This window comes from Neofelis nebulosa, chromosome 10 (genome assembly GCF_028018385.1).
Source record: "Neofelis nebulosa isolate mNeoNeb1 chromosome 10, mNeoNeb1.pri, whole genome shotgun sequence".
NCBI lineage: Eukaryota > Metazoa > Chordata > Mammalia > Carnivora > Felidae > Neofelis > Neofelis nebulosa.
In genome coordinates, this window is record NC_080791.1 from 837,710 (window position 1) to 859,712 (window position 22,003).

The 22,003-nt window shown below is 49.5% G+C and overlaps 1 protein-coding gene across 1 annotated transcript in view; it reads right to left on the reverse strand.

The window, feature by feature from the left end:
* Positions 1–21,393, reverse strand: part of TMEM123 (transmembrane protein 123) — a 58,926-nt gene extending 37,533 nt beyond the window's left edge. Inside the window, exons 1-2 of the mRNA XM_058686466.1 lie at positions 21,200–21,393; positions 16,127–16,183 (exon numbers count right to left, since the gene is read on the reverse strand). Of these exons, the coding sequence (XP_058542449.1) occupies positions 16,127–16,183; positions 21,200–21,299 (157 nt within the window). The 5' untranslated portion in view covers positions 21,300–21,393. The remainder of the gene's footprint in view (positions 1–16,126; positions 16,184–21,199) is intronic.
* Between the last annotated feature and the right edge of the window lie 610 nt (positions 21,394–22,003).

Consider the following 22,003-nt stretch of genomic DNA (forward strand, 5'->3'; position numbering starts at 1 on the left):
ATTGATAAACCCTTAGCCAGATTCATCAAGGAAAAGGGAGAAGTCGGAATCAGAAACTCAGGACAAATTACAACCAAAAACACAAGGGGTAAGAGTAACTGCTATGCATAATTACACCAACAATCTGGACAACCTGGAAGAAATAAATTCCTAGAAACATACGACCTTCCAAAAGTGAATCGGGAAAAAATGAAAAATTTGAACAGACCAATTACTAGAAAAGAAGTTGAATTGGTAATGAAAAAACTCCTAACAAAACTCCAGGACCAGATGGATTCACAAATTCCCCCAAACATTTGAAAAAGAGTTAATACCTATCCTAGTCAAACTATTCCAAAAACTGAAGAGGAAGGAATGTTTGTAAATTCATTCAATGAGGCCAGCATTACCCTGAAACCAAAACCAGACAGATACACTAAAAAGAAAATTATAGACCGGTATCTCTGATGAAAAAGGATTCAACAATCCTCAACAAAATATTAGCAAACTGCATTCAACACTACATTAAAAGGATCATTCACCACAACAAAATGGGACATATTCCAGGCATACAAGAATGTTTTCCTATCTACAAATCAACGTGCTACACAATGTTAACAAAATGATGAATAAAAATATCATCTCAATAGACGCAGGAAAAGCAATGGACAAAAATCAACATCCATTCACGATAAAAACTCTCAACGAAGTGCCATGTGGGAACATACCTCAACATAATATTGGCTATATGTGACAAATCCACAGTTAACATCATACTCAATGGTAAAAAGCTGAAGATCTGGAAAAAAGATAAAGACATCCACTCTCACCACATTTATTCAACATAGTACAGTCAACACAAGTTGGTCCTATAGCCAACTGTATATACAAAATCCTTGACAATCTACCCAAGAACTAGTAGAATAAATGAATTCAACAAAGTTTCAGGACACAAAATTTATATTCATCAACTGGTTGCATTTCCATCCACGAGTAACAAACACAAAAGCAAATAAAACAATCCTATTTATAAAAAAGGACAAAACATCACTTTAACCAAGTCACTATACTCTGAAAACAGTAAGGCAATGATGAAAGAAACTGAAGATGACACAAATAAATGGAAACAGACGCCATGTTCATGGAATTTATACAGGCTGACCTCGTTTTGTTGCACTTTGCTTTACTGTGCTTCACAGATAATGAGGTCTTTTTTTGGGTTTTTTTTTTTTTTTACAGAGTCAAGGTTGTAGCAGTACTACATCAAGCAATTTCACTGGTGCCATCTTTCCAACAGCATTTGCTCACCTCGTGTCTGTCACATTTTGGTTATTCTCAAGGTAGTTAAAATACTCTCATTTTATTTGTTACAGTGAGCTGTGATCAGTGATTAAAACTCCTGAAAGCTCAGATAATGGTTAGCACTTTTTTATAATAAAGTATTTTTAAGTTCAGGTATATACATTTTTAGTGACATAATCCTATTGCACACTTAGCAGACTATAGTGTAAACATAACTTCACATGCACTGGGAACCCATGAGAGTCATTTGACTCACTTTATTGCAGTGGTCTGGAACCAAGCCTGTTATTTTTTTGATGTGTGCCTGCATTGTTAGGGCATCCGTACTACCTGGAGCAGATTCAATGCAATCCCTATCAAATACCAGTAACATTTTCCACAGAACTGGAACAATCCTACAACTCATAGGGAACCACAAAAGACACAAAAAAGTGAAAGCAATCCTAAGAAGAGCAAATCTAGAGGTATCACATTCAGGTGTCAATCTATACTACAAAGCTATAGTAATCAAAATAGTATGGCACTAGACATATAGATCAGTGGAACCCAACAGAGAGCCCAGAAAAAAACCCCATGTTCAAATGGTCAATTAATCTAAGATAAAGCAGGTAAAAGTATACAATGGAGAAAAGACATCTCTTCAGTGGAGAAAAGACATCTCTTCAGTAAACGGTCCTGGGGAAACTGGACAGCTCCATGCAGAAAAATCAAACTGGACCACGTTCTTAAACACACAAAAATAAACTCAAACTGGATTAAAGACCTAAACATAAGACCTGAGATCATAAAACTCCCAAGAGCAAACAGAGGCATAAACTTGTGGATAGCAGTCATAGTAGTTTTATCCTCAAAGACAAAACAAGCAAAAATAAACAAATGCGACTACCTCAAACTAAAAAGCTTTTGCACAGCAAAGAAAATCATCAACAAAACAAAAAGAAACCTACAGAATGGGAGAAGACATTTGCAAATGATATATCTCATAAGGGGTTAATGTCCAACATATACAAAGAACATATACAACTCAACACAAAAAACAATCTGATTAAAAAATGGGCAGAAGACCTGAATACACTTTTTTCCCCAAGGAGGACATACAAATGGCCAACACACACATGAAAAGATGCTCAACATCACTAATCACCACGGAAATGCAAATCAAACCACGATGAGCTATCGCCTCACACTTGTCAGGATGGCTATCATCAAAAAGAAATAAAAAGTGTGTGGGAATGTAAATGGATGCGGCCACTATGGAAAACAGTACAGAGGTTTCTCAAAACACTAAAAATAAAACTACCATATGGGGCACCTGGGTGGCTCACTCAGTTAAGTGCCCAACTTCACTCCAGTCACAATCTTACCATTCCGGAGTTCCAGCCCCACGTCAGGCTCTGTGCCTCCCTCTCTCTCTCTCTGTCCTTCCCCTGCTTGCACTCTCTCTCTTTCTCAAAAATAAACATTTAAAAAATAAAAAAAATAAATAAATAAAATTAAAATTAAACTACCATATGACCCGGCAATTCCACTCACAGGTACTTAACTGAAGAAAATGCAAACACTAATTAAAAAACAAACAAACACACACATCTCTATGTTTACCACAGTTTTACAACAACCAAGATATGGAAGGAACCCTAGTGCCCATGAATAGATCAATGGATAAAGAACACATAATGTGTGTGCATCGTACAACGGAATATGACTTCACCGTAAAGAATGAGATCTTGCCATTTGCAACATCACAGATGGACTTAGTGGTATTATGCTAAATGAAATGCAAGGAAAGAGAAATGAAGTACCACATGATCTCACTCACACGTGAAATCTAAAGAAAACAAATGAACAAACACAAAGAGACTCAAATACAAGAACAAACTCATGGCTGTGAGCAGGGCGGAGGATGGGAAGATGGGTAAAACAGGAAAAGGGGATTAAAGACACCAATTTCCAGTTAGAAACGAGTCACAGGGATTTAAAGTACAACATGGGGAGTATAGTCCGTTCTGTAACACTTCTGATGACAGACGGTAACTGGACTTACTGTGCTGAGCAATTTGTAATATACGCACACGTTGAATCACAACGTCGTACAGCCGAAACTAAACCTGTATGTCCACTACAATTCCAAAAAGACAACGAAAAGGACTCCTCCAACTCCACGGCAACACATCACTAATCCAATTAATATGGGCAAAGGACCTCAACAGACATTTTTCCAGAGAAGATACACAAGTGGTCAATGAGTACATTAAAAGATGCTCACTATCGCTCGGTACCAGTAAAATGCAAACCAAAGCTGTGCTGACGCATCATCTCGTGCTTGTTAGCACGGATAAGATCAAGACCACTGACAAATGCTGGCGAGGATGTGGATGAAAGGGAAACCTCGAGGGCCGTGGGTAGAACTGTCAAGTGGCACAGCCACTGGAGACACCAGCATGGAGGTCCCTCCAAAAATCAACAGCAATACCCTACGGTCCGACAATTCTACTTTTGGGCATTTGCCCAAAGGAAACAAGAACACTGTGTCGAAGAGATCCCTGCGCCCCCAGGTTAACAGCAGCTTATCTACAACAGCCAGACAAGCATGGAAACCTACGGGTCCATGAGGGGACGGGTGGGTTAGGAAGTTCTGATACGTGATACATACACAACGGATATTATTCAACTACAAAAAAGGACGGAATCCCATCACTTTCAACACCATGAGTGACCCCCGAGGGCATCGCGTTAAGCAAAGTAAATCAGACACAGGCAAATACTCCATGATCTCACTTACCTACGGGATTTAAAATAAAGAAACAAACCAAGCTCACAGGAAAAGAAATCAGAGGTGTGGTCACCGGAGGCAGGGGTTGGGGAGGGGAAGCAAATGAAGGTGGTCAAAAGGAACAAGCTTCCAGCTGTAGGATAAGTACTAGGGCTGTGATGTGTAACAGTACCATGATTAACACTGCAGTAGGATATACAGCAAAACTAGGAGTAAATCCTCAAAGGCCACATACATCACAAGAACCAAAAAACCGTTTTTTTGTTTGTTTTGTTTTCTGGGTTTTTCTACCTATGAGATGATGGATGTTAACTTACTATAGTCTTCACAATCTAAATCAAATCATTACAGTTATACCTTAAACTTATACAATGCTGTATGTCAACTATTCTCATCGAAACCGTAAAAAATGTTAAGTCTAACGGTGGCATTATGATGGTTTAAAAAAAGAGTGTCCTCTTGTTTATAGGTGAAAACAAGCAATCTCAATACACACACCTTCATGATAAAAGCCAAACTACTCCTTAGGGGGTTTTCAGCCAGTTTCCTGTGGAGAAAATCACAAATGATTCATGTTTTCATTATCTGTAAAGTTAACTGCTGTTTGCTCCTTCCATTTTCTCATCACACTAAACAGACTTAACGGGATTAAGTAACTCAGGCAGTTTGCTTTAACACCTTCGGGAATTTTCACCAGGCACGATTGTGAAGAACAGGTGTGTTAAGGGTGACAAACAAAAAACTCTTATGAACGGGCTGCAACTATTCCGTGCAGCTTTTCAGGTAAATAAGTCTTTCGGTTATGAGACTTCTCTCAAGGCATTTGTCCCTACCCTTCCTTGATAACTACTGGGCTCCTATCCAACCAAAACAATGGGAATAAAAATAACAAAATGAGGGGCGCCTGGGTGGCTCAGTCAGTTGAACGTTCGACTCTTGGTTTCAGCTCAGGTCACGACCTCACAGTCGTGAGTTCAAGCCCTGCATCGGGCTCTGTGCAGACGGTGAGGAGCCTGCTTGGGATTCTCTCTGCACCTCCCCTGCGCTCTGTTGCCCTCTCAAAGTAAGTAAACTGGAAAAAAAAAAATAACAAAATCATGGTAGTACTAAGAGCACCCCGTGTCCCCCTCCCCGACCTCATGGGGGTGAGCCCAAGAGGAGGACCCCTGGATTGCCTGCCTTTCTCCCCACGTAAGATCTTATCGTTCTTTCCCAAGGCAGTTAGTTTTAAAAGGGCACCCCCGTGGCAAACAACGCCGACTCGGCAGGGGCTCCCTGGAAAGGCTGGCGCCCACCTGCCCACGTCCCGTCGTGACCGTCACCCTGACTCCGCGCCGCAGCCCTGGCCACGTGCTCCGCTCCCCACTCAGGTCTCACGGCTCGCGGGTGCCCCCAGACCAGTATTTGTAACGTTCCAGGCAATTCTAATGTGCTGACACACGCGAGGAGCCTTGCTCTAAGGCTTGCAGGTTTTCGACATGCCGATGGGACAACATAACCACAGAGGAGGTCTCTGAGGTTTACCCTGCAAGAAACCGCTTCAATCTGAGGTCACCCACCCAGTTCACACTGTGTACTTCCCACGCCGTCCCCCCATCTTTCTCCAAGACCAGGGGCTGCTTCACCCCCCACAGCATCTCCCGGCAGCGCCTGGTCCTGACCCCTTCCCAGCCGGCAGGGGCCGAGGCCGCCCCTCCTGGGACCCGCCCCTCCGCCCGCCAGCCCGCAGCTGTTCTCAGCCGTACCTTCTTCACCGTGACCCGTGACCACCCCCGAGATCCGCGGGCCCGGCTGTGGGGACCAGACCGGGCCAATAAGCCCCCTGAGCTCACACCCTGAGCCCGCGGCTGGCCGTCCCCTCGCCACAATCCAGCACCACCTGTCTCCAGCTCCACCACGGCCATCCAGGCAGGGTATCCGTTTGGGCTGATTTGTTTAAAATCCTGCAGTGCCTCCCACCTCATGGCCGGCAAATCCGAACTCCCTGAGGGGCTTCGGCGACCCCGCCCCTCTCCTCCCAGCCCCGCCTTCACCCGCAGGGAGCTCCTTCAGATCAGGGCAGAGCTCAGATGTTCCTGCCTGGCCACAAGGTCACTGGCCTGACCGCTGGGGGGGTCAGGCCAACTGGGCAGGGGGGGGGGAGGGGGGGCACCTGACTCAGCAGGAAGACAGCCTGGGGCACAACCCTGGTAAGCCGGGCCACATCCCCACTGACCTCCTGGATCCTCGCATCCCCGCCCTCCTTGGAGACTTCACCTGAACTAAGAACACACTGCCCGCTGCCCCGGGACCGGGTAACACGACCACCAACCCTCCCGCTAACATTTAAGGCCGCTCTTCACAACCGTAAGGTGAAAGGCCCTGTACCCAGTTCAAGGAACGCTGGGCAGGGAAGGGTTCGCGTTGACAAAGGAGCTCCCAACTCATCTCACAAGTAAGACTGGGGTAGCAAGCGTTAAAACCGGCTTCTCCTGTTTCAACGGAAACGTACACGAGGTGTTGTGCTGAGCACTGAGGAGGAGGTGGTGAGTGACAGAACAGACTTGCGGGCTGGGGAGGCCGACTTAAACCCTCAACCAGACGCAGTTGGTCAGAGACTGTTCCCTGAGTTAGGGAAGTTTCAGCTGAGATTGGAAAGCTGAATGGGTGTTCACCAGGCAAAGGCAGGAGGGAAGAGTTCTTCAGGGAGTGAGAACAGTACATGCAAAGGCACTGTGGCAGAGAAGGCGAACACAGGAGGGACCAAAAAAGGGTCACTGTGGCCAAATAGCAAGCAGGAACACATTTAGTTTTTCATTTGTGCCAGGTGCCATTTTAAAGGCAGCTGATTCACATGTTACCTCACCTAACCCATGACTGCACCTGAACTTGACAGAAAGCACTGAGGCACCAGGACAGTACCTAACTAACCCAAGCTCACTTCAAAGCAAAGAAATTATTTCTTCTTTTTTATCTTCCCTGAAACAAGGGCATGCATACTGGCTGGGGGAGGGGGGATGCATGAAAAACTCGTGAATCAAATTCACTGTGGAGTGAAAGTAGTCAAGCCAGTCCTCACTACAGTCAGTTGAGAGACTAAAACCATCACTTTCCAACTAGGTGTTTTCATGTTGTAAGATGTAACCACAGTGAAATGTTTTGCAGGAGACGATTAATTCCCTTTTTAAGAATCGGTGCCCATGTAGTTAAGTTCAAGTTGAAAAGAACTAAAAACACTTAGTGGAAGTCATTTGAATAATGGTTAAAAAAAAAAAACTTTTCCCAAATTCCCACAGGAATCATACACTATTTTTATAGGTAGAAAAAAAATAAGGCAGAGACAAGCTAATACAATGACAACCTAATCAACAAATGGGCAAAGGACTTGAGACATTTCTCCAAGATGAACCAATGGCCAATAAACACAGAACAGATTCATGCCTTCGTGAGTCAACAAAGAAATGAGACACTGTCTCATGCTAGACTGGGGCTCCCCAACCCCATTTCAATGTGAGAGGGATTCCCCCCAGCCCCCTGGAACACCACGCAGTTCTTGGGACCCTAGCAGGGTATCTGGAAACTGAGTTCTGACTTACCCACCCAGACACAGCATGGGATCCTGCAGGCGAGGGCTGGGTCCCACAAGACCACCCCCAGGCCACTGGCTGTGCTTCTAACCACCCGCTAAGGTCTGGAGGTTCCAATGACCCCTTAGGCTCTTTTAATTTGCCAGAGCGGCTCACAGAACCTGGGGAATAAAGGACACAAGGCAGCATCCAGACGCACAGAGACAGGGGATGAGGTCTGCCAAGAGGCATGGAGCTCTGATGCCCTTGCCAGGTGACACTCTCCCGGTATCTCTCCCTGTTCACCACCAGGAAGCTCTACAAACGCACTCTTCTGGGTTTCCCAAGAGGCTTCATACTTGGTCACGCCTGACTAAGTCATTAGCCTAGGCCAACTGAGCCTCCTGCCCCCAACCTCCCCTCCCAGAGTTGGAGACTGAAAGCTCTAACCAACCAACCAACCAACCACAGGGTAGGGCCGGCCCCACCTCTGGGTGGGGTCTCAGAGTCACCTCATTACGGTAACAAAAGACACCTTCAGCACTCGTAACACTTGGGAAATTCCTAGAGTTTAGCTGTGAGCCGGAACCATGGAGGAAGACGGAAAGCACATGAGGAATATACTTGGGTAATCCGAATGACCCGTATGTATTTCTTACAAATCTCAGGACCGCACGTACCCCTGGGGACAGGTAGAATCCGAACATGACAGCATCCTCATGTACCGCCCGTCGGAATGTAAAGGGTGCAGATGATGTGGGAAGCAGGCTGGCAGGTCACTGAGCACGGCGTTTCCACAGGACCCAGCGATTCTCCTCGGTAGTACAGCCAAGCACACACATCCACACAAAAATGTGTACGCAAATGTTCACAGCCGCATGATTCCCAACAGCCAAAAGGTAGAAACGGCCTAAGCGTCCATCAACAAATGGACAGAGGAGCAGACTGTCGTCTATGCATCCAGTGGGACAGTACTCAGCCATAAACGGGAACGAACCGCTGGCCACACCACCACTTGCATGAACCTAGAAAACACTGCTAACGCCAAGACGCCCGTCTCCAAAGAGCACATACTTCACGACTCCACTCCTATCAAAGTCTGGAAGGACATCCACAGAGACAAAGTGCATCGGGGCCTGCCTGGGGCTGGGGGCAGGTGGGCAGGATGGATACAGTGGGTAACAGCTCAAAGGCAAAGTGTTTTTTTTTTTTTCCTGAGATGATGAAAATGGTCTAAAACGGACTGCGGGGACGGTTGTACGTATCCGTGAGTACACGGAGAACCACTCCACTGTATGGCATGCGAAATTTACATCAAGAGAGCGGTTTTTAAAAAAAGAACCATAAATCGGGGCGCCTGGGTGGCTCAGTCGGTTAAGCGTCCGACTTCGGCTCAGGTCACGATCTCTCCATCCCTGAGTTCGAGCCCCGCATCAGGCTCTGTGCTGACAGCTCAGAGCCCGGAGCCTGTTTCAGATTCTGTGTCTCCCTCTCCCTCTCTCTCTGACCCTCCCCCGTTCATGCTCTGTCTCTCTCGGTCTCAAAAATAAATAAATGTTAAAAAAATAAATTAATTGGGGCGCCTGGGTGGCACAGTCGGTTAAGCGTCCGACTTCAGCCAGGTCACGATCTCGCGGTCCGTGAGTTCGAGCCCCGCGTCAGGCTCTGGGCTGATGGCTCGGAGCCTGGAGCCTGTTTCCGATTCTGTGTCTCCCTCTCTCTCTGCCCCTCCCCCGTTCATGCTTTGTCTCTCTCTGTCCCAAAAATAAATTAAAAAAAAAAAAAAAAAAAGTTGAAAAAAATAAATTAATTAAAAAAAATAAAGATAAAAAAGAACCATAAAAAGCCCCCAAAACCAGTATGAAAATACTCCCCACTCAGTTGAAGGAATTTAGCTCCTAACAGACTTTATGAATCACATCTCAGATTAGCAAACAGAAGGTCTATTACCTGGAGTCTGTAGGAAACAGGCCCCTTTTACGGCCAGTGGGAGGAAACAAATGTGACCTTCTTGGAAGAAAATTTAGCAAAAGTCACCAATTAAAGTAATACACCATTTGCCTCAGCGGCTCCGCTGGCAGGAAAGAGCCCATGGGCGCCCTCGCACAGGTGTGCACCAAGATAGGCCAGGAGAGGTGCTCGCCACAGCCCTGCTTAAAACCGAAGTGCAGATGACCTACGTGTGCATCACCAGGGGGTGCGTGAGTGAGTTAGGCTGCGTCTGTCCTGGGGGCCAGCACGTGCCCGTGAGGAAGGACGAGGTTTAAGTGAGACCAGCTGGGCAGCCAACAGTGTGCCTGGCATCACCCACTCATGTTAATGGCAAACGTGTACACCACAGACAGATCACGCGTACGCGATTTTTTGCAAGGATACCTGCGGAAATGTAGACCTTTCCGGCTCCAGACCCTACATGAATGGCTATTCCCCTAACTGGGATAGACCAGGAGAAGATGTCTGGGTGGGCAAGGAGTCTAGCTTTGAGCTGGTACAGTCCATTTGGGAAAGGACGTGGCGGGGCTCGGTGCAGGAAGGAAGACTGGAGCCACGTTCGGCATATTTCCAAGCACTGCTGAAATTTCTTATCGTGCACGTGCCTTGTGTGTTAAAATTAGTTGTAAATAAGTTACACAGTAAGAAAAAAGAGATACAGAGGACCCCAACCCTGAGCACCTGAAGCCCATCAGTGCGCAACTCTGGCCACTGTACCATGCGCTGCTGCACACTGGGGTGGGTCATGAGTCCAGAGCAAGCCCGCCAGCTTTCCACGGAAAAGGAGTATTTCCCAAAAAACAGAGATAAAGCAAGAACTGCTGTGGATTTGGTCCCAGCTGAGTCCCAGCTCCGACTCCTCACACTGGCCTCCAGACTCGGGGGGCGGGGCGCTCCTGCACCCCGTGTGTGCCGGACCCCAGCCCAACCCCACCCAGAGGTCTGCCCCTCTGGCTCTTCTGCCCCGGGTCTTCCCTTGGTGCCGAGTTTCACCTCCAACGTGTTTGCTTCTGCCTGCCTCTGAAAGGCAAAGAGCGTGTAACAACTCCCCCGCTTGGACTTTTCTCATTTCCTTTTCTGTGGAGTTCTTGTCAGCACTGCTGGATCCCTGCACGCCTTCTTCGTCCATGTCCTTCACGCAGTTTCTCCCGCCCAGCCCCCCGCCCGGCCCCCGGGACCGCAGCCGACAGGCACTGCTCCCGGGTTCTCCCCCACCTTGCAGACTGGTGGGTCCCCGAGCCCTGCGGCCGCGAGCCTGGAAACGGTGGCAGAGGCCTGAGGCTGCGGCCACCTCCCCGTGGCTCACAGGACAACGTCTGTGGCAGCAGCTCGCTCCGTGATCCGGGGCCCCGACTCCAGCCCGAAACACGCCTCTGGCAGGCGCTTCGGGAAACAGAACACCAACCAGTTCCACCGTGACGCCTGCCATCACGGGGCCCACAGCAGCTCAGAAACGCCGCAGCTCGAAACCCCTGAACGGCTGACTTCCCCCGCCCAGGAAAGGCCCAGAGAACTTAGCACAGTTGCATCAATCCACACTTCTGGTCTCTTCTTCTTACAAGCCTGCTCTACTGTATTTTTGAGGTCTCCAAATAAAATCTCCCTTCTTTTTTTTAAAATTTTTTTAACGTTTATTTATTTTTGAGACAGAGAGAGACAGAGCATGAACAGGGGAGGGGCAGAGAGAGAGGGAGACACAGAATCTGAAACAGGCTCCGGGCTCTGAGCTGTCAGCACAGAGCCTGACGCGGGGCTCGAACTCACGGACTGTGAGATCATGACCTGAGCCGAAGTCGGACGCTTAACCGACCGAGCCGCCCAGGCGCCCCTAAAACCTCACTTCTTAAATACTATTTCCATGCCCTGATCTCCTACATGTGGCGATGTGACCGCAGTGTCATCGCCTCACCGTGCCAGCCAAGACCTGCCTGTGCCCCGGCCACATAAGAGGCTCAGTCCCGTTCCAGGCCCCTGTGCCAACAAGTCCCTCTGGCCAGAGCGCCCTTCCCCCGGACTTACGGGGCTGTCCCCCTCCGACAGGCAGGTCTCCCAGACCACACCACCTCTGGGAAGTCCTCCCTGACCGCCTAATCTGAAGCAGCCCTTCCGGGGCTCCCCCACCTCATTTCCTGGTTCACTTCTGTGTATGTTCATTCCATCCTGTTTACTCTTTAAATCACCACCCGAAAACACCTTCCTCAGCCTTTTATCTCCATGGCGTCTACACCGGCTGTGAGATCCTTCGTGCGGGCGGGGCTGTCCTGTTGACAAGCCCATGCCGGAGCCGGCCACGGGCGGGTGGCACACGAGACGAACACCTGTTCAATGAACACGAGTGGACACAGTACGCGTGACGTTCCCGCCCTACATTCCTGAAGACAGCATCTGATGAGGTTAAAAATCACCATCAAGGGGCGCCTGGGTGGCTCAGTCAGTTGGGCGTCCGACTTCAGCTCAGGTCACAATCTCGCAGTCCGTGAGTTCAAGCCCCGCATCGGGCTCTGGGCTGATGGCTCAGAGCCTGGAACCTGCTTCCAATTCTGTGTCTCCCTTTCTCTCTGCCCCTCCCCCGTTCATGCTCTGTCTCTGTCTCAAAAATAAATAAACGTTAAAAAACATTTTTTTTTTTTAAAAAAAAACAATACTTCTGTTTCAAAACCACAAAATACTTTAGGAGATTAAAGGATACCTAGGTAGTTCAGTCAGTTAAGTGTCTGACTTCGGCTCAGGTCATAAACTCATGGTTCATGAGTTAGAGCCCAACCTCAGGCTCTGTGCTGACAGCTTGGAGCCTGGAGCCTGCTTCAGATTCTGTCTCTCCCTCTCTCTCTGCCCCTCCCCTGCTCATGCTCTCACTCTCTCAAGAATAAACATTTAAGAAATTAAAAGAAAAAGAAATAAAAATAAAATACAAAGGTCCACCATAATATTAAGAATGAATATCAGTGGGGCGCCTGGGTGGCTCAGTCGGTGGGCGTCCGACTTCAGCTCAGGTCACGATCTCGCGGTCTGTGAGTTCGAGCCCTGAGTCGGGCTCTGGGCTGATGGCTCGGAGCCTGGAGCCTGCTTCCGATTCTGTGTCTCTCTCTCTCTCTGCCCCTCCCCTGTTCATGCTGTGTCTTTCTCTGTCTCAAAAATAAATAAACGTTAAAAAAAAAAAAATATCACCATCAGTTTTGAAATGCAATCTTGAAAACAGGAGTTGAACACGACAAAAAGTCTCAGAAACGGATGCGGTTCTGTAAGAGCAAGCGAGCTCCTCGGGGCAGTCTGGGAAACTCTGCCACCCTTGTGTCCAGAAATCAGAGCTCAAGCCAGGTCCGTGTGCTCGGAATCGCTCTGGTCCTGCCACATCTGTGGACAAAACCACGCCAACTACAGACGTGGGAAGGGCCGGACCCGGGATGTGTCACCAGGCCCCAGGCAAGTCTGTGTGCACCGCACATGAAGGGAGAAGAACTCGGAGCAAATGAGGCCCAAGGAAAGAGCTTCAGCCTGGATGGTAATCCCCTGTCCTGGGGAAGCATCAGTGATAAGGGGTCACCGGTGAGAAATGCTGTCTCTTCTGAACCATGTCCAGCTCCCTCGTATCTCTGCCCAAACCTGTTGCTAACAGGTAACCTGGGCACGTGGCATCCTTGCACCGTCAACAATAAATTCATCCAGACTCTAAAATAGAAGCCCTCTGACCGTATGTAAAATGAGAAGAACTGTTTTCTCTACAGGCTGAAAACGTGTCCCAAGATCTGATAAAATACATTTTTTTAAAAAGCGCTCTCATAATTGCCCAACAACAATCATTATTACATTTTAGGTAACGTATCTTTCCCCCTCCAATTAAAAATTTCTGTAGAATCACTAAAACGAAGTAAGACCCTCTAGAAAAGAGTGTCAAAAATATAGCTAATACTCATCAGACGACGATGGGGGCGTATGAAAATACAACCCTTACATATAATTGAGTGGCACAACCCCAAAGGGACCTCAACTTCTGATTCTCTGACCTCAGGCATTGACGTTATTCTACGAACAACAACAAAGCAGCTATAATAATGGAGAACACTGGAGCACAGACCAGTCACGTCTGCAAAACACATACAGTGGTTCTTTGATGAGGTCAGTCAGCAGTGACAAAACACATACTTGGTTCCACAATTCAGTTCAACCCATGTGTTACCTCCTATGCACCGGGCACAGAGCTGGGATGATAAAGTCATAGACACCACTCTCAAGGAACTTAGATGGAGACTAAAAACAAACCAAACAGAGAAAAAAGATTTGCTGAATCTAATGTGTGGAGTCCTCAAAAACGGACAGGCACCAACGTGTCCAGCAGTGTTGCTGGCACTTTGCACTTTTTCCAAGAACACCATCCTGCAGTTCACAAAAGACAGCAGTGTGCTAAAGAAAAGTGTTCTTTTCCTTTTGGAATCGATGCCAAATAAACCATGCTGGACAAACAGCATCAAGTAAATTGGTGATGTTTAAAAACAATGTTTCCAATATAGAAGGGTTTGCATTACTACAAAAGACAAAATAGTAAGCATCACGTCCTATAAAAACACACAACTGGGGCGCCTGGGTGGCGCAGTCGGTTGAGCGTCCGACTTCAGCCAGGTCACGATCTCGCGGTCCGTGAGTTCGAGCCCCTCGTCAGGCTCTGGGCTGATGGCTCGGAGCCTGGAGCCTGTTTCCGATTCTGTGTCTCCCTCTCTCTCTGCCCCTCCCCCGTTCATGCTCTGTCTCTCTCTGTCCCAAAAATAAATAAAAAACGTTGAAAAAAAAAAATTAAAAAAAAAAACCACACAACCGCAACACGTTATGTGTTTCCAGATTCAAAGAGGCTGTAATAAGAACAAGTTAACAGTTACGGAAAGGGTTACACACTGAACAACCAAAAAATTTTTATAGCAGCTGTATTATCCGATGTCTTAAGAAAAACCTTTTGAGGCCATGCCTCTTTTTCACTCCACAAATTTCCTGGTGCCAGAGGAGAGGGCGTGTGAAATCATCCCACTGACTAGAGGCATTGATCTTTAACAACTTGTCCACAAGTGTCAGCAGTGGTATTTCTTCACTGAACAGGGTTTTTAAAGGTAAGACCACACCACGGTTTCAGGAAATGCCGCGAGGGCGCCCAGGTTTTGAATCCCAGGAAGCGAGTTTCAAATCTGGGCTGTGCCATGGGACCTCGGGCAAGCTTCTAAACCACCCTGGGCCTCAGTTTCCTCCTGTGTGACAGAGAACCACACCTCCCATCTGCACTTAGATCAGCAAACGTGTGACAAGTTTCTTAGGCATTGCAGGCATTCTGTAAATGCTGGCAATTAACACGGTTGTTACTGCTACCTCTCCTCTACCTCCTGGGTTTGTGCAAAGTTGATGCTCAGCGGTACTCAATTAGATTCAGTAAAGGCCAACAGGAAAAGTCACCTAATAACCTAGTTAAGATATTTTTTAAAAAACCCTCATACAACTGTCTGGCAATAATTGTTATGACATCTGGGGGTAATCTATCTAGTCTTTTTCCCCAGATGAAGAATTGCCTCCAGAATTACTAAAGCTAACATAGAAGAGTGCTCTCTATGCAGCCAGAAGCCAGTCGGGGAGGCAGACACGATGAGAAGCACAGAGGTAACTGAGAACACGACATACGCAGAGCACGGAGACGCTGACGGCACTTGGCGCTCCACAAAGCCACGCAACAATGCGAAGGTACGTAAAGCTGCTCAACTGTTCACTTAGAAATGGTTGACATTCCGGGTTTCACACGATGTGTATTTTTCCACAACGAGATAAAATAAAACAACCACAAGAACTCCAAGAAGTCAGGGCTTGGACAACCTTGTGTCCTGGGCACCCAGAACGCCTCCGCACATTCCAGACCCTCTGTAAATACTTGGTGGATGAAAAGTGGAGACCACGGGTCTGGTGAGGGGACCTTCATACCTGTTCTGGTTTCGACCTCAGTGCAAGCAATGTGCCGTGACGGTTTACTGCTGACACCCAGGACATCAGCGTGGTTCCCAGATCCCTCCACGCCGGTGGGCTCTCAGTTCCCACCAAGATACCCATGTGTCAACGAAACGCAAGTTGGGGGGCTGCGACCTGACCGGCGCTGGAAACGTAAGCAGGGTCTCCCTGGAGTCACCCACGGCGGACGGGCCTGGAGCGGCTCGTCGCACCGGCGACACGGGCAGACTCAAGTACTCAGGTTTCCCGTCCACAGCACGGTGCCAGACCTTCACGTCTAAAAACGGGCTTCGAAGCTCAGTACGAAATTCCAGTAAGACAAAAGTGTTAGCATTCATTCAGGTCCTTGCCGGCCCAAGAAAGAATATGACCTGGCGGGCTATCCGTTATTGCCGCCCACTAAGCGCAGCCCCGGAAGGAGGGTGCGGCGACCTATGAATCAGGGACTCGTGGCCCTAACAGGTCACCGTCCCAGCTCCTCGTGCTCCCCTGCCGATCTCACTTTCCGTCCCCGTCCCCGAGACAGATGAAAACCAATGCTTTCCAACCTGTCTAAACTCACCTGTTGAGTCAGCACTGTTGTTTCCTGGAGACACCAACTTCCTTGCGTCTGGAGCTCCTGTAAAAATAAAAACACGTCCTGTGATGAAAAAACATCTGATGTTTATCTGAGGCCCCTGGCATCGGGTGGTGGTGCTGTGGGGGGAAGGCGGATGTCCACAGCAGGGTCCACTTTTGCCACTGTTGCTCTGAAACATACCTTTCAAGTAAGTGTCAGTAAAAGCGGGGCCATGTGACTGGAGTCCTTCAAGACAGAAAACACGCAGCTCATGTAACCAACACTCACGCAGTACTTGCTATGCGCCAGCTACCGAAAAGTCTGTCCACCTGCCCGCGGACATGGCGAGGAGCGAGACAGAAACCAATCTTTGCTACTGACCCCTCTGCTCGGCCGAGCGCCGTGGACCACCCGGGAGGTCCTGCGCCACCAAGACCCCCGACTTTGGACAGCAGAGAGCAGACGACCTGGGTAGGATTTTCTTTTTTCCCCCCATCTCACCTCTGGCAAACAGCGGTCTGTTCTCTGTATTTTAGACTTTGTCATTTTTTGCTTTGTTCATTTGTTTCTTAAAGTCCACATGTGAGTGAAATCATATACTTTTCTGACTTACTTCACTTAACGTCATACTCTCTAGCCCCATCTGCGTGGTTGCCAAGGGCAAGAGTTCACTCTTTTTTACGGCGGAGGAGTATTCCATCACGCGCGTGCGCACATCTTCTCCGTCACCTGCCGAGGGACACTTGGGCTGCTTCCGTATTCGGGCTACTGCAAATAATGCTGCAGTGAACATAGGGCTGCATGCACCTTTTCAAGTAAGTGTCGTTCTCTTCTGATAGACATTCAGAAGTGGAATTGCTGGCCATAGGGTAGTTCTATTTTTAACTTTAAAAAAAAAATTTTTTTTTTTAATATTTATTTTTGAGACAGAGAGAGACAGAGCATGAATGGGGGAGGGGCAGAGAGAGAGGGAGACACAGAATCGAAAGCAGGCTCCAGGCTCTGAGCCATCAGCCCAGAGCCTGACACGGGGCTCGAACTCACGAACCGGGAGATCGTGACCTGAGCCGAAGTCAGACGCTCAACCGACTGAGCCACCCAGGCGCCCCTATTTTTAACTTTTTGAGGACCCTCCATACTGTTTTCCACAGTGGCTGTACCAGTTTGCATTACCATCCACAGTGCATGAGGGTTCCTTTCTCTCCACATCCTCACCAGCACCTGTCTTTTTTGCCTGTTTCTAGCCATGCTGACAGGTGTGATGTGGTTTTTTCTTGGGGTTTTGATTTGCATCTGATGAGTGACGTTGAGCATCTTTTCGTGTGTCTGCTAGCCATCTGGATGTCTTCTTTGGGGAAATATATATTCTGGTCCTCTGCCCATTTTTTAATTGTATTGTTTTGGTGTTGAGTTAACTTAAGGTCTTCACCTATTTTGGATATTAGCCCCTTAGGATTTTCATTTTTAATTGCAAGCCTTCTCACAGCAGTACGATTCTTTTAATTTCTAACTAGTACTCTAAGATTTGGAAAAAGTTTAGAAGAATTCTATGCCCCAGTTAAGCAACTTTTCAGAGGGGTTTATTCAACCCAGCTCTTGGTATCATGGAGTATAAAATATACACATCACATAGGAAGAGAGCAAGTATATTACCCACGAAGATAGCCCTCCCCGACCCAAACAGCCCTCACAGCACAAGGTACGCAGTAATGAGTCTGAAGGATCTACTGTCACTGTGTGTGCACATTTCTTTCTCTTAATGAACTATCCCATTTGGTGTGAAGGTAAATCGGATGATCAAGGCCTGCAGACCGTCCTTCTCCCGTGTCTGCTAAGAGCAGCCTTGAGGGGGGCACTAGCATTCACGGACGAGTGACTCCTGGTGAAAACGAGGCAGTGTCCCAGCGGCGCGTGTTCGCCTCACTGTACTGTCCTCACGTATCCGGCAGCTGGTATCGAATGCTGGCCGATATTGGGAAGAACCTTCTGCACGCCAGGACCGCGGGGGAGCACGTGACTGGCACTGGCTCACCCAGCCCTGCTGACAGGTCCTAGATAGGAATACCATCGTCAGGGCCAGGAAGGGAGGTCCAGAGAAGGCCACCCCGCTAGAAAGGGGCAGAGCGTGGATGGGGACCAGGCTGCTGGACCACAAAGCCCCTGTGTCGAAAACCAACGGTTGATTTTCTGCTATAAACCTGCTTCCTTCCCAGGCTTCTTGCCTGTTGTGTTTCCAGTTGTTCAAACCCAGACCAAGAGGTCATGCCTGGACGACTCCTCTTCCCGACTCCCTCACCCAGTCCTCTGTTAGCAAGGGGTTTCAGTTCTACCCCTAAACAGATAAGCAATACATGCACTGTCTACACTCCCAACACGCCATTATCTTTCTCCTAGGTTACTGTTTCTGTGTCCCTGCCATTGTCACTCTTACGAGGCATCATTTCCTGGCAACCTTTTTTGCTTGAAAAAGACACAAAAGCAGATGATCTTTGCAGCTCGAGGACCTTCCCCCTTTTTGCAGTCAATTACTTATGAAGCAGGTACCGTGGGTAGGCAGGTTTTGTATCCTAGGAGACAAAGATACCGAGCACCTAACTACCTAACTACAAAGAGGCTGATGCTTTCTGTGACAGAAACCAAACATTAACATACAATAATGTGCTGAATGATAGAAAGTTACATTCATCAAGTGGTTCAGACTCACTGGGGATTAATTTAATCCCCTAACTGGCTGCCCAGGAGGGTGGTGTTTGGTGCCTGGGACTCACTTTAGAAAGTCCCAGTTACTAGGAGTCCCTCCCTGAGACTCGCCGGGGCTGAGAAATGTGAACTATGGCTTTCCTGAGAGTGGACACAGGTCATCAAGAGAGCCGCAAGTGGCCATCTCCGGGCAACCTGTTTGAACTCTTGACTCCTGCGTTTCTGGAGCCACCTTTGTTCTTGGACTTTTCTGTCCAAGACTCAACAGAGTCCCTTCTTTGCACTAAGGCTATTCAAAGTGGGTTTCTGTGACTTACCACCAAGGGTCCTGATGGATGCCGCCCCCATCTATCCTGCTTGCCGCTTCGCTAACATGTCCACAGCCTTCCCCACACCTCCAACTGAAGATATTTACGAAACTACAGGGCAGACTGAAGGAGATTTTAAACAAGAATTTCAATGTTTTGATCTTCTCCTGAGACTGAAGCATTATTTACCCGCACAGCCAACACCACCTAAAGTGACCTAATGGCAAAATGGTTAATTAAGGGTTTGGATTTTAATCTCTGAAATCAAACATGTATGAATATATTCATACTTTGAATACATTAAGTAAGGTCTAAGCCTCCGTTTTTTTCATCTATAAAATGGGAAGAATACTGTGAGGATTCATCAGGATGAGGATTATCCTATTAGCATGACAGGACGTACACAGGAAACTGCCTACTGAAAACACTGTAAAAGCCCTAGTATGATTGTTTTTTGTTTTTTTAAGTTTATTTATTTTTGACAGAGACAGAGTGCAAGCATGAGCTGGGGGAGGGCAAAGAGAGAGGGAGACACAGAATCCGAAGCAGGCTCCAGGCTCCGAGCTGCCAGCACAGAGCCCGACGTGGGGCTCGAACTCACGAACTGTGAGATCATGACCCAGGCCAAAGTCGGACACCTAACTGACTAAGCCACCCAGGCGCCCCGTGCCCTAGTATGATTGTTAAAAATTACTGTACTTCACAAGGATACTTTATACACATTACACACTCCACAGGAAGGCCAGCAAACATTTCCTTGTTTTGAGAAGTTCTCTACAGAACTGTCTTTTAGTCTAATTTCACAGTGACATTAGCCTCTGTAGATGGGGATTCCAGCTCCTGTTTGCTGTACAGGTTCATGAAATGAAGGCTCTCCTGCAGCAGAGATTCATTCCCAGATTTCCAAACAGCGCTCACCTCTAGTGAGACGTTAAGTAATAAACAGAAAGGTCCAACAGTGAGTATTAAAACAAGGCAATCTGTTATAAGGGGGGGGAAAAAAAAAAAAAAAAAGAAAGCAAGGACACTGTAACCAGTTTCTCTGACCAGAAATTCACCGCAGAAACAATAAAGTTTACTTTCACAAAATAACAAATAAAAAAAATGGAGACCTGCCCTTATAAATATTGGTATAAAATTAGCACCAAAACAGACTGTTTCATTCCAGATTGTTCACCTTACAGTGAAACATCTCATTAGTATGGAAAATAGGATGGACGTGATTTACTGATCATCAAACTCAGGGCTGCAAAGCCGGCTCGGGACACGCACAATTCAGCACAGCAAACCAACAAAACAACCAACCAAACAAACAAAAAGTATTATTGTCTTAACTTCACCCAGATAATTCTAGCCAAAGCAGGTGTTGCGCCTGAACTGCAGCCTCCATCCCTCGCTAAACACACAGCAGGTGGACGGAATTTAAAACTACGGAGGACTTGGGTCACTGAAAAGAACTTACCCTAGCTTCCCGACCACTGCCCGGTGACCCGACCGCGACAGTGGCTGACAAAGGGAACACGGAAAGCACGCGGCGAACCCCAGCTTCCCGGCCCTTCCCCAAAAGGACCCCCTCACCACCCCCACCCCGAGAACGACGAGGGCCCTGCGCCGGGGGCGCGCACAGCTGGCGGTGGCACGAGGGCTGCGCGGCAGGTGCGCGCCGGGGCAGGTGCCCACCGCGCGGGGCGGGGCGCATCCGCGGGGGCGCCCGGGGAGCAGCGCGCCCCCCCGCGACGTCCCACCTCGCGTCTGGGGGCCTCAGTCCGCGGCCGCGCAGCCCGGCGCTAAAGGGCTCCCCACACCCGGCGGGCACGTGTGCGCAGGAACCCGACCCAGCTTCCAGAAGGGGGGGGCCCGGGGGCACTTACCCCCCCCCCCCGGGACACACCAACTTTGTGGCGCGGGAAGGGGACAGGAAACCGCGAGCCCGCGCCTGGGTCACTCAACAGGTTACGCGCCCCTCCGGGCCTGCTACGGCGGCCGGCCCGAGCCTCAGTTTCCCCGGCCACGTCCGGGGGGCCCCCCGCGCGCACAACCTTCCCGGGGAGCCCGCGCCGCCACCTACCGTCCAGGCCCGCGCTGTCCACGGCGGCCTTCAGCAGCGCCAGCACCAGCAGCGCGCATAGGACCAGCGCGGCCCAGCCGCCGCGCGCGCCCGCTCCCATTGTTCCGAGGGCGGGACGCGTCGGCCCCGCGGCTCCCGACCGAGCGTCCGCCGCGCCGCACAGCCACCCCGCTGCGCACGGGCGCCGGCCCCCCAGATGCCCAAATAGGGCGCGGGAGCCGGCTGGGGGCGGGGCGGGCGCGCAGGGGCGGGGCTTGGCGGAGGGAGGGGCAGGGCCTGGCGGGGAGGCGGGGCGGGGGTCGGCGGGGGCGGGGTTTGGAGGAGGGGCGGGGCAGGGCCGGCGCGCGGGAGAGGGGCTGGGGCTCGAGGTGGGGCGGGGCCGGGAGGGGAGGCGGGAAGGGGCAGGGGCGCGGGGGCGGGGCTTGGTTCGGGCAGCGGGCCCAGCCGGGCGCGCAGGGACGGGGCGGGGCGGGGGCGGGGGCGGGGCCTGCGAGGCAAAGCAGAGCGCGGGGGCGGGACCTGGCAGAGGCGGAGGAGCGGGCCCGGGCCGAGTAGGAGGTGGAGCTCTGCTGGGGAGGGGCTTGCCGGGGGCGCGGCCCGGACACCCGGACGCTGAGGCGCCAGGCCCCCCTGCCTCGCGGGCGAGCCCCAGAAGCTTCAGCGGTTTCCTTTCTTCTCGGAAGTGGCGGTGTTGTTGTCGGGGACCGGAGCGGGCGCTGGGCCTCCGGGGCCCGGAAGGAGTTGTTGGGTGGTGGTCGGTGGGGCCCGGGCCGCGTGGCCCAGCGGCACCGGGGAAGCTGCAGA